The sequence below is a fragment of the Myotis yumanensis genome, unplaced genomic scaffold (assembly GCF_028538775.1).
Source record: "Myotis yumanensis isolate MYYU_CA2020_CCGP unplaced genomic scaffold, mMyoYum1.0.hap1 SCAF_3, whole genome shotgun sequence".
NCBI classification, from domain to species: domain Eukaryota; kingdom Metazoa; phylum Chordata; class Mammalia; order Chiroptera; family Vespertilionidae; genus Myotis; species Myotis yumanensis.
Genome location: NW_027223754.1, coordinates 205,555,039 through 205,567,792, shown reverse-complemented (window position 1 = coordinate 205,567,792; position 12,754 = coordinate 205,555,039). Strand labels below are relative to the sequence as shown.

At 60.8% G+C, this 12,754-nt stretch overlaps 1 protein-coding gene across 1 annotated transcript; it reads right to left on the bottom strand.

Moving 5' to 3' along the window:
- Window positions 1-322: 322 nt before the first annotated feature.
- On the bottom strand, window positions 323-10,574 carry RASD2 (RASD family member 2). The gene is made up of 3 exons (XM_070411007.1): window positions 10,168-10,574; window positions 5,100-5,379; window positions 323-1,752 (listed from the first exon to the last, which is right to left on the bottom strand). Exons 2-3 carry the CDS (start codon window positions 5,368-5,370, stop codon window positions 1,223-1,225), a joined length of 801 nt encoding a protein of 266 aa, XP_070267108.1. The 5' UTR covers window positions 5,371-5,379; window positions 10,168-10,574; the 3' UTR covers window positions 323-1,222.
- Between the last annotated feature and the right edge of the window lie 2,180 nt (window positions 10,575-12,754).

Here is a 12,754-nt window from a genome sequence, read left to right as displayed (position 1 = left end):
GTACCCAGTACCGCCCCATCCCGGGCACGAGAAAAAGACCCACTGGGAGTCTTTACACCTGCTTCTTCCAGGCTCGGCTCTGGCTCCCGGCTGCTCCTCCAAGCCTCCCACCAGCTGTGTGCGCGGAAGGCAGTGGGACAGCAGGGTGGGCAGAGGCGGGCGGGGGAGGGGAAAGAGGCCAGGCCTGGGGAAGGCCCTGGCCTTGGGGTCATAAAGTGCATCACTCACCCCGTTTCCAGCACACAGTGGTCCCAGCACCGAGGAGAGCCTGGTTCTAGATGGAGCTCTGTCCTGAACTAGCTGGGCGGGGGGGGGGGGGGGGGGGGGGGGGGGTTAGGGGTGCTGGGGCTGAAGCGGCCCAACGCCCGGCCCGGCCTGGGTGAGTGTGGACTGTAAAGCTCAGATGGAGGGCAGTGTCCAGCTGCAGACAGGCCAGGGAACCCCGTCGGGGAGCAGGGGAGGCAGTGGACGTGAACTGGGTGGGGGCCTGGCCAACGAGGGGTCACTAGCTTTTACAGTACAAGGATTTCCATTCCTACGCTACACACGACGTGAGAACAGCTGTAACAACAAAGTAAACCAGCAGACGGGGGAACCTGGGAGAGGAGGCGGAGGGAGGCAGGTGGTCCCCGAGACGGACCTGGCCCCAGAGACGTGGCTGCACCCCCTTCCACACACAGACGCCCCTGGCTTGAAGTCCCAGACAGCCGGGGCCCACGTGGGGGGCAGGGATAGAAACAGCTGAGCCAGAGGGCGAGAGTTTCAGGATTGGGAGTGCAGGGGCTCTCCTAGCTGCCCACTGAGCCAAGCTGGGTCTCAGGCCAGGACAGCCAAGCTCTCCCGGCTGCTCTGGGTGCTGTTTTCATCCTGTCGCCGTCCCAGGAGGCCCTGTGGGGTGCAGGGGTCCTGGCGCCTCTGGCATCAGTGTTTCTTATGACCCAAGGCCAGGAAGGCTTAACTGGGGTCCCTGCATCAAGTCCAGCTGTCTCCCAGCCTCGTCTCCTGCTCGCGGAGATCTGTCCCCGCCCGGCAGAGCTGGGATCAGGGGCATCCGTGGAATCAGAGGGAGGAGGCAGGAAGGCAAGAGAAGGTTCAGAGGTTCAAGGCTGGGGTCCTCCAGTCTGGCGCCAACCACTGCCATTGGGGGTCTCTTGGGGGGTGCGGGCATCCAGGCCGCCTCCCGTAAGGCACTGCCCGAGCCCCACCCCAGCGTCCCTCCCGCTCACTGGATGGTGCATTTGTCCCGCTCCCGGGCCTGGCCCTCCCGGAGGACCTTGGCCTTGATGTACTTGAGGTCACTGTTGACGCTGGGGCGGCGGGCGAAGGGCGAGACCATGCCGTAGGCGTCCGTCTCCTTGACGCGGCGCATGCAGAAGGGCCTGGGGTGGAAGGTGTCGCCGTACTGCACGGAGATCTTCCGGTGCAGGGCGGGGCTCATCTCGTGGGGCAGCTTGGCCATGCTGAAGAGCACGTAGAACATCTCGTCCACGTTGGTGTTCTTCTTGGCCGACACCTCAAAGTAGGCGCAGTTCTCGTCGCCCGACACCAGCAGCTCGGCCTCGGTGGCGGGCACCTGGCGGCACAGCTCGCCGTGGTCGTTCTTGTTGCCGCAGATGACCATGGGCAGCTCCGCCGCCTCCTTGGTCTTGTTCTTCAGGCAGGACTTGACCTCCAGGATCTGCTTCTGCAGGCGCTTGACCTCGTCGAAGGACTCCCGGCTGTCCAGGCTGAACACCAGGATGAAGACGTCCCCTGTGGGGAGAGAAACCCCAGGCGGTGAGTTCGCAGGCGGCTCCCGACAGCCCCCTCCCCCATGAGGCCGCGCAGCTCATCGGTGGCACCGCCTGGTTCGGACACGGTTCGTTCACCCCCGTTTCCCTGCAGGGCTGAGTGACTTAGGCGCTTGTGGGGACGGTGGTAGAATAACAATAAATACAATGTCCACGAGAGGAGGGGTCCTGCCTGTCTCGTTCAGTGCACACCCCAGGCCGGGAGCTGCACCTCACGCACAGCAGGAACTCAGTGCGGCATCGGTGGCCCGGGTGTGCATCCTGCCTCCTCCACTCACCAGCCACATGGCCCTCAGGGGACCATGCGACCTTCAGGGGGCCACGTGACCTCGGGGGACCATGCGACCTCTCCAATCACATTTCCCCACCTGTCCCATGTGGATGAAGCACTGCCCTGTGGGCTGACCTTGAGGGTCACAGGAGATGACTGCAGTGACGCTGGCCAGTGGTTTTGGGTATCAATAATGCTAATGAGAACACGCACCTTCAGGAGCCGGCACGGCTTCATGCCCACAGTTTCCCTGAGTCCTTACAAGACCGCTGTGAGGTATGCTACCTTCATGGTACAGGTGAGCAAACTGTGGCTCAGAAAGGACGAGCAGCCTGCCCCAGATCCCACAGCTCCATGTGGCCAGGCCAAGATTGGGGGCCAAGTCTGTCCTCGCCTAGCCAGTGCCTGGCACACAGTAGGTGTTCTCTGCTTCTTGAATAAATCTTGAAAAGAATAAGCGAGTGCTGGCCTCCAAGGGCCATACTACCCCTAGTTTAGCTCACAGCATCACTGGAGAAGACCTTTGAATCTGAGACAAGGACGATGTGGAGGGGGCAGGGGTGGAGAGAGGGCTGCCGCCTTCATCCCAATTTCCAGATCTTACTACAGAGATCACAACCTCACGCTCAAAGACCCTTCCTCACTTTGGTGAGATGGCCAGATCCCTGCTTTACCGATGCGGGAACTGAGGCTCAGGGGCGGCGGCAACCGGCCCAAGTTCTCGAGAGAACGAAGCGGTTCCAGGCCTGGCAGCAGCCGCCCACTCCTCTGGACCCCAGAGCACACGTCCGTCCCCAGGACAGCACTTGCCACGCTCAGAACTGTGCACCGGCTGGCCGATGGTGCGCTCTGAACAGTGAGCTCTGGAGCAGGGGGCCTCATCACCCTCTCCGCCTCCCAGGGCCCAGCACACAGTGGGTGCTCCTAAAGCCAGCTGAAGGGATGCGGAGGGATGGGATGGAATGAATGACGGTGTGGGCTGTTTAGAAAAGCACTTGCCAGGCAGTACCAGCCTAGCAACTGACTCCACTTGGGCTGCCAAACCTGTCCCATTCGGCTAATCCGGGGCCCCTGAGGATTCGGCAGCCTCGACATATTCAAATGCAAGACTGCGCCAAGCTTCAGAGTCAGCGGGCCGGGGTTGGCAGCTCGGAGAGGTGGCGGCAGAATGGATGGTTTTCAGATTGTCGTGCGCATCAGCACCAGGTTGGAAAAGGAGGCACGGATGGGTGAGTGGAACCGCAAGCGGCAGACAGATGTGCTCAGAATGGTATATGCACGTAAAAGAGCAACAGACGAAAATACTCTCTGTTGTGGGCATCCCAACAGGAATGTTAATGTGGCCGGAAGAGTCCACGCCACACTGAGGGGTGGCCACACCCGGGAGGCGGCAGGGCTGGGGGAGGGGACATGAGTCAAGGGCGCTTTTTAGCCTGGTCTATGTGTTTAAAGGAGGGTGTGTTTGTATATATTGTTTGTGTCATTCAAGATTAATTTTGAAAACACGCCTGTGGTCGCTCTCTGCCTCTCCCCCTCTCCCTGCCTCAGATGTCAGCCTAGTTACATGGGTGGCCACCCAGGCCCCTCCCCAAGGGCTGACAGTCCTGCAATAGCCACCCTGTGCTGGAAGTGCCCCACGCACTTTCCTCCATCCCTCTCAGCCTCACTGGAGGAGGCGAGGCTACGCCCGAGCAGCTGGCAAGACTGCGATTCAGACCTCTGGTCACATGTCTACGCCACCCCCATGGTGGAGCCAGGACTCGAACCACAGGTCAGTCCAAGGCTCTTTCTATTCACACACCGCCTCTCCGAAATATGGACTATTTCACCCCAAGCCTGGCACCCCAAGCAGGGGCAAGAGCAGGGTGGGGGGGAGGGTGAGCATGACATGGGATTCTTGGTGCAGAAGCATCTGATTTGAGGGTGACTCTGGCGGTGACTGGAGAGGGGGTTACTTGCTCTTTCCTTCCCTTCATCACTGCCCAGAGATGGGTGGGCGTAGCCTGGGACATGCCTCCGCAGAGCCCGCAGCAGGCACACTGCACGCACTGCTTTACTTCCCACCGATACTCACTGAGCACTTGCTATCTGCTCACCCAGCTTTTCACGTGTTAACTCATTTAGTTCTCACAATGGCTGATGTGATGCCAACAACAGATGAGAAAAGCGAGGCACGAAGAGATCAAGCCCGTGCCCAGCACCGAACCAGGACGCAGGGGAACCAGGACTTGGACCCAGGCAGCCTGGCTTCTAGGCCTGCCCCCTTCGTTACCACACGAAACTGCTGGCGTCACATGAGCGATGGCCCAGCCCCCATCTCCACCTGCCCCTTGATCCCCAACAATCTCGCGGGGCTGAGCGGCTTCAGCATAGCTTAGTGGTAAAGCCTGAGACAGACTTCCAGTCCTCAGCTGTGTTACCACCGGAGTAACTTAACCTCGCTGGGCCTCAGTTCCCCCACCTGTAAAATAGAGGCGAATACCCGTCTCCTAGGTTAGCTGTGAGGATTAAATAAATAAATGCCGAACTCTAAGACGGGGCCCCAGACACATAGCTCTTAATAAGTGTTAGCTATCACCACCACCGTTATGTCATTACTACCGAGCCCCTAGCATGGGCAGGGCCCCCGCCTGCCCTCTGGCTGACCCCCACCGGGCTCCTGTTGTTACCGCTCTGAGAGGTGGCAAAGGACATGGGATGTCAAGAGACCGGAGCCCAGCAGACTGGCCGTGGACCCCAGAGCTCTGCCGAGTCACCTCCCTCAGGAGGAAGGCAGCAGCCCCTCTGCTCCCAGGACATCCCCAGCCCGTCTGTCAGTTCCTGGTCGGGAAGGCCGCTCTGGAGTCCTGGGTAATGGATCCAGAGCTGGACAGATGGAATTTGGGCCCTGGCACCAACATTTGCTCGGACAAGCGGCAACACCGAGGTGACCTGCACAGCGCACAGGGGCCTCTGTGACCTTCATCTCAGACGATGGGTGGGCAAGCGCTCTGCCCGCTGTAAAGTGCGGGGCACCCACGCCCACCCCAGGCACCCACCTGTGAGGATGGAGAGCCTGCGCATGGCGGGGAAGGGGTGGTTGCCGGACGTGTCCAGGATGTCCAGCTGGTACATGTCGCCTCGGATGTTGTAGACCTTCCGGTGGAAGTCCTCGATGGTGGGCGTGTACTGGTCCTCGAAGCGGCCGTTGAGGAAGCGAGAGACGATGGAGCTCTTGCCCACCCGGGAGGCGCCCAGCACCACCATGCGGTACGAGTTCTTGGCGGGCACGCTGAACGTGCAGTTCCCGCTGGACAGGGTCTTCATCATGGCTCGGGGCTGTGACAGAGAGCGGGGGGCGGACGTCAGGAGGCCCCGGATGCAGCCCTGCCGCCCCTTGCTGAAGGCCGTGGCCTCCTCTGCCTGGCCCCTGACTAGGTCTCAGTTTTCTGTCTGTAAAATGGGAATGGTGGACTAGGGTCTCTCTAAGCGGCTCTGGAGTTCTGCACGTTCGTTCATTCACACCCTCGTGTCTTTCCTCCTTCATTCACGCACTCACTCACTCGCCCCTTACTCATTCCAGCACCGACTGCGAGGGCTCGAATCCTCATTGTACCACTCCCTCACTATTGCTCCTGGGCAAGTCGCCTAACTTTCCTGGAGTCACTTTTCTCATCTATAAAATGGACTCAACTCATGCAGCTATTGTCAAGGGCTCTGCACAGGGCGAGATCTCAGAGATGTTAACTCCTGTTAGATTCCGGTCTCTCCCTGATCCATCCCTCCCTTCCGTCTCTGGCCTCCCAGAAGCCTGTGGTCCAGGACACGACATGGGAGAGGCCGTGTCCAGACCACATCCTTCATGCCAGAGCATGGGGCTGCCCGGCAATTTTCTCCCCCCACCTCCCCCCCCAAGGCCCTGGGAGTTTGCCCACCTCAGGAGACCCAGAGAACTGGACTAGGCGATATGGGTCAGAGAAATGACCCCTGAACAACTCAAGTCCTTCTAACTCCGAGGGTTCATGGTTCTGATATACCCAGAACTTTCTATGGGAGCCTCCCACCTTGTGGATGAGGCTGAAATGAATCTGAGCTCCAAACCTCCAGGAGCTCCATCAGCCCCCTCCCCCCCAAAGGCCAGTCACAGCCCAGATTCCCTCCTTTCCTATCTCAGCACCCATCAGAATCCCCCCAGGACCCCCAAGCCCCCATCACTCTAGTTGGTTTGAGCTCTGCTGAGATCTGCCTCTGCTCCCCAGCTCAGGCGAGTCCCTCCCCCAGAACACCCCCTCCTTTGTATGTTTCAGGGTCTGGCTCAAATGCTACTCCTGTCTGAAGGCTGCTCGGACCCCGACCCACCCCAGCAGGAATCCCTTCCTCTCTAGAGCAGAGGAACGAGAAATGGATACAGGCCCCTGAAATATCAACCCCCAGGCCACCACACAGGGAGGTGCAGGCGGGGAAAACGGGGCTCAGAGGAGTCACAAAGGGGTGTACGTGCTGGCCCCCACCCCTGGGTGCCCCAGGTCAGTGGCCTGGAGTGCCTCGCTCATGTACTCAAAGGCTCTCTCCAGCATCTTACAGCTCTGCCTGCCATGATGCCGAGACCTGAGGTGGAGACAGATCCTGTGTGCAAGTCTCCTGGCACCCGTCCTGCCCACCCAGGCGACGGACAGCCGCTGCGCAGTAAGCTGCTCTCAAAAAAATACCGTTTGAAAAAGCTCTGATTGCTAGCGTTTGTCGATTTCCATGGCGTACATACTGCCACCGTGGCTGATTCCAAGCCGCCACAATGTCAATGAATGACTTGCAAAGAGACGCACACAGTGAGGCTGCTCAGCACACCGCCAACCCCGGGCCGGGAGCCAGGCTAACGATCACCATGAACCAAGCCCCTGCCGCGTGCCAAGCACTGCGCTAAGTGTAGACGAGTAATAGCTGGCATTTATTTTGCAGTTAATAAATTCCAGAATGTTCTGATGAGAACACGTCCTAACCCCCTTCACCCCTCAGTGATCCCAGAAGGCAGGTGGAGTTATCCCAACGTACGGACGAGGGCATTGAAACACAAAGGAGTTTGGGAACTTGCTCATGGTGACACACCTGTCTGCCACCAGCAGAGGAGGGACGGGACTGCAGGCAGGCTGCCCAGTGCTATGGCGTCTCCTCACCCCCTCCCTCTGAGGCACCTCTTATCTTCCTCATTTCACAAATAAGGACCCTGGTGCTTAAAAGCTACGTGACTGGCGCCCGAGTTAATAAGGGTGGCTCCAAGGACAGTGACTCCAAGCTAAGACCCCCACGTCCCCCACCCTACTCATGTCTGAAGCCATCTTTCCATTTACCCCACAGGATTTCAGTGCCGTGTACACAGCTGGCGCTCAATAAGTGATCCATGAATGAATGAAGCAAATGGCTCTGCCTCTGGGCTCTTCTCCCTCCACCCCCGCCCTGCCTGGCTGGCCCGGCGGCTGTGACAAGGAGGGTCTCAGTGCCTTGGGCGCACGCACAGGTGGGCAGTGGGGAGCCGGGGATACAAGACCAACAGCCGTGAACCTTCTCCGTCTCCTTCAGAGCTGTGGGCCAGCCTGGGCCTCCAGCAGAGATGGGGAAAGAGGCCCCAACAAGGACACCCCCTCCCCAAGTCCCTCTGCAGGGAGCTTGACTCTGCTGGTGGTCACCTCTGTCTAGACCGAGAGGGAAGGAGGCCAGCAGCCCCCAGAAACAGTGTTTGTCTCCATCACCACCTACCCCAGCCTCTACCCCTAGGGCTCCTCTTAAGGACATGCTAATATCAGGGACTGAATGGGCTAAGGCCCAGAGAGAGGAGACAGTGAGTCAGAGAGAGGAGACAGGGGCTCAGAGAGAGGAGAGAGAGGAGAGAGAGAGAGGAGGCAGGGAATCGGAGAGAAGAGGAGGGAGTCAGAGAGAGGAGGCAGGGAGGCAGGGAGAGGCAAACAAGGAGAGGGGAAATCTGTGGCTTTCTTCTTTGAGAGAAGACTGTGAGCCTTCACGTGGCCTCAACCACGTGGGGCTGTGTGAGGCTCACAGACACCTGGATGCCAGGTGACAGCACCTCTGTGGGCTCCGCCTTTCACCCTCGCATCTCTCCCCCTTCTCCTCCCCCAGAGGAGGAGCTGTGGGCAGTGCTGTGAGCACAACTTCTCCACCCCACTGCCTGCTCCTCTCTATCCTCAGCCAGGCTGACACCTACACAGTGAGGAGGAGACAGGGGTCAGAGTTCAAAGGGCCCTTTTCGGGGTGACAGTCCACCCTGGTGGTTCAAGGGGACAGACAGCAGCAGGAGTCCCTGAGTGCAGGTCTCTGACCAGGACCGTTCTAAGGGCACCTGGGAGGCAGAAAGGTTGAAGCAGAGTTGGGGTGGGGTCATCCTGGGGGAACAGTCACCCCAGCCAGGCAGGCTTCCATCACTGGGTACTTGGTGTACCTTATTCTAATGACTTCACAACAGCCCCACGAAGAGGGGACCACCATCGGCAGGAGTCGCTTGCCCGGGTTCACAGAAATGAGTGGCCAGGCCAGGGTTAAAGTCAGGCCATTGGCTCCAAGCCTGGGCTCTGGCCTCTGGCCTCTGTGAAGACCCACCCCCAGACCAAACCGGGGCCTTTCACATAGTGACTGACTCAGGGAAGCCTCGGCTGGAGTCTGGGAGGAAAATGACCCCCGAGGCCTGTTACAGTCTCGTTCCCTCTCCCTCCAGGCAGCTGGGTGCGGGCACCCTGCCCAGGGCTCTCCAGCAAACCCTGCTCCAGCTCCCGGTGCATGCATCTGTGGGCTCACCCCTTCTTCCTGGAGCCCCTCCCCCAGGGCCTGCCTGGAAGATGGAGGTCAGGTGAGCAAGGACCGCAGGACGAGAGTGTGGCGGCGTCCTCTTCCCTGTGAGCACCCCAGAGCTCCGCCACTGCACTGCCCTCCCTCCCTCCCACACACCTCGAGCCTCCTCTGCTAGGGCACATCGCAGCCTCGCTGGACACACGGATTCGCCAGCCTCCGTGCCCACGCTGAGATGGGTCCTGGGGGCTTTGCAAAGCCAACCTCACCACCCTTGGTGGCTCAGGATGGGAGGCAGGCAGGCAGGCATCACCGGCCAGCAAACCAGCTCAGCCTTTCCCCAGCTCAGCGACCTTGGGCAAATGGCCTGGCCTGGGGGGGGTTTGTTGGTCATCTCTCAAAGGGAAATGATAAAAGCAAACCCAGAATGTGGCCCAGAGAGCCCAGTGAGAAGCCTAGAGGCTGACACAGCTCCTGGCACACAGCAAGGGGCTCCTTGCTTCGTGACGCTTCTGCGCAGTCAAGGGGCTTTTTGGAGCAGACACTGGGGTGGGACTGGAGAGCAGGCAGAGGTCTTGGGGGACCCCGTCTTGTGTCCCTGATGCCAGGGGAAGCCTGAATCACGGGCTCCTGAGCTGGCTGCCCTTCCCAGCCTGGCCTCCTACCTCCCAGGAGGTCCTGGACAATATCCTTCCTCCTCCCAGGGTTGGGGGCAAAGAGGAGAGGTCAGGGGGAGCCCCTCAGAGGTGCGTGGGGTCCCTCTGGCCAGCTGAGTACAGGACACCCATCCGGGGAACGGACTCACTCGGGAAACACTTCTTGCACCAACCCAGAGAAAGCTAAGGAACTCTGGACAAGGAAGGGGGTCCTCACTCCTCCCTCCTCAGAGGGGGTCCTCCTGGGGGGGGGGGGGGACAGACGGACCCCGACTGACCACATCCAGCCCCACCCTCCTTCCAGGTGTGCAGGCAGCAGCTGGCTCAGGAAAGAGGGGGAGAGTAAGTACCTCTCCCTCCCTGAGAACCAGTCTCCTCATATTCAAACGGGCTCTTGAATGGAAGCTTCTAGCACCAATCAATAAGAGTAGAAGTTCAATAAGTTTTTCTAACCAGGCATAAATAAAGGGCCTAGCACCCTGCCTGACACATAGTAGGTGCTCAGCTGACTTAATTTTCTCTAGATGTGCAAAGCTGCCGGATGGACCTGCCACAATCCGTTTTACTGTGCTCATCATGTCAAGCTTCCCCCAGCCTCACCCCGACAATCCTCAAACCCTTCTGCCTGGCTTCCCCGCTACACCCAGCTCCCCGCTTCTGTCAGGGGTCTCTCTCCTACCTGGGGAGGGCGGGTCGGGCCTCTGGTTCCGCTCGGAGGGCTGCCTGGAAGCGCCTGGAGCTGCGGGGAACAGCCTGCCTCTCGGGCCGCCGAGTCTTCCAGGGTCTGCGGCTCCTGGGTCACTGCGTCCGGCTCCTCCTCTGCGCCGCTGGGGGCGCCGGGCTGGGCGCAGCCGGGCGAGGGGGCACGGGGAGCCGGTGCCCCATGGGTGGGTTCCGAAGGCTCAGCGGGGCCCGGGCGCTGGGCGGGCTCCGGCTCGCCGCCGCCGGCCCTGCCCTGCCCCGACCCGGGGGACTCCTGCTGAGCCAGGTGCCCGGAGGCGCGGAGACGTCGGATCCCGGGGTCCCCGCCTGGGGCTCCGGGCTGAGGGGAGAGCGGTAGGGGCGACTCGGGTCTTAGAGAGAACCCTCAGGGGCTCCCAGGGGGTCCTTTGGAGGTGGCCGGGGGTGCACGCGTGGATGGGCGCACTGGTCCTAGCCGCGTAGGCTACCTTCTCCGCCCACCCCGACGGGGGTCGCTCGGGTTGGGCTGCTGCTCAGCTCGGCGGGGCCTCCTCCTCGGCCCCAGCTCCGCAGCTCTTCCCACGGCTCCTTTCTGCAACCCGGCGAGGCGAGGCGAGGCGATGCCGGCGACTGAAAGGGGAGCGAGGCGCCGGGCTCCGCGCGCGTGTGGGAGGGGGCCTTGAACGCCGCCCCAAGGTTTCGCAGCTCCGAGTTAGTCTAAACCGACTCCTCCTCCCACTTCACCTCCTCTGGCCCCCGGAGCAGGCGAACTTTCTATCTGCGGGGGCCCGCGGCTCCTCCCTTCCTCCCTCTCCCGGAGGCGAACGCCCCACCGAGCAAGGTCAATGGTGCCTCGGGAAAGTAGTCGGAGCCCAGGCTCTTGGCGGTCCCAGCGGCAGACGCAGCACAGGTCTGGGCGCCCTTTGCAGTCCCCGCGAGAGCCCCTCTGCAGACCCGTCGCGCGGCGCCCACCAGCCCACTCCCCAGCTCGGAGCCGCCGGACCCACAGCCCGCGCCGGCCTCCGCCTCCTAGAGCCGGCGCCCCGCCCCCGGCACTGCGCTTGACCAATGGGCGGCGGGTCCCGCTGCCTGGCCCCGCCCCAGCCCCGCCCCCGACCGCCGGGACGCCGCAGTCTGGCGCTCCGCGTGCCCGGGCGCGTGGGGCCGGAGCCGCTGCGGGGGGGTGGCCGGGGGCGCGCGCCGTGACCGGGAGGCGGCACGGGCCTCGGAGGCTGACGTCTGCGCTCGCGCTCACACGCGCACAGCCTCGGCCTCAGGTGACCGGCGAGGGTCCCGCGGCCAGTCGGCCGAGGTCCGCAGCTGCTTGCGCCGGGTCGGGCCGCAGCCAGGGCTCTCTCGCCGTCCTCCATCGCGGAACTCCCCAGGTGCCCAGCTACGCGCCCCGAGCTGCCGCATCCCGAGGTCCGGGGGCCCGCGGACCCCATGAGATGGCACATGGGCCGCGCACGTGCCGCCGGAAGGGGCCGCGGGCTCACCTTGGCCTAGCGCGCCTGCATGGAGCTCTGCGCGGCGTGCAGGTTTGGGAGAGAGCACTGTAGAGAGAGTCCTGCCGGGATGTACTGGGTCCCCCTGGGCCGCGCCTCTCTCACCTGCATTCTCCCACCTTGGACTAGGGCAGACGTCAGTCATTCTCGTTGTGCTAAATCTAGACGCCATTATTAATGCTGTTTTTAAATCCAAGACCCAGGTCTTCCTTCTGAAACACGTTTTTTAGAGAATCGTCATATCACTGCCTTAAATGGGAAACCAGTATCAATGGCCATAAATAGAAGGTAAGAGTAAAAATAAACACAATGAAAACAAACCGAGGTTATTAAATTCTACTTGGAAACTGGTCTGCCAAGGCTTGAGATGAGTCCTCTGTGCGAAAGGGAGATTGGCGAGGTTTGGAGAGGTGTTAAAGGGCCATTAGCATCCAAGGCAGCCGGCCTCCATCCTGCTGTCTGGAGGCTGAAGAGAGAATGTTCTCTCTGTGGTGCAGTGAAGGGACATAATCCCGTGCCTCTCAGACCCCATTTTGCATCAGCCAAGGAATGACTCCTCACTCCCAGGGCCTGGAACTGGAGGATGTCTGCCAGTCTTCCTCCCACCAACAGACTTATCCTCCCACCTCTTGACAAATGGTGGGGCTCTGGGGGCACCAAACTGAAGGACCAGCTCCAGTAAATGAGAGACGGCATTCAAGCCCTGCCTCTGTGACGTCTCGAATATTCGGCCCTGAACCGGTCATGGAAATTCTCTGGGCCTTGGTTGTGTCGTCTATAAAATGGGCATGATGTGCTAACGTACTGACATGGTCTTGGACTTTGATTATAGAAAGTGGCTTGCTCTGCTTGTCCCTATGCAGTCTTGAGATTCTCCAGGAATGTTAACCAGAGACGATGGAGCGGGTGGAGGGGGAAGGAGTCGTCGGAGGGCACAGGACTTGCCCTACTTGTGTTTAATCCCCTCACTGAAGAAGTGAAATCTAAGGGGCTAAGGGATGGACGTCCCCAAGGTCACTCAGCCAGCAAGTGGCAGGATCCCAGCCCCATGTTCTTTCCACATCCAGAGTTTGCTTCTAG

Excerpts from the sequence above, each read along its gene's own strand:
- RASD2 (XM_070411007.1), bottom strand. The coding sequence starts at position 5,370 with ATGATGAAGACCCTGTCCAGCGGGAACTGCACGTTCAGCGTGCCCGCC. Across the intron at positions 1,753-5,099 it reads CAGGCTCTCCATCCTCACAG|GGGACGTCTTCATCCTGGTG; the intron begins GTGGGTGCCTGG and ends CTCTCCCCACAG.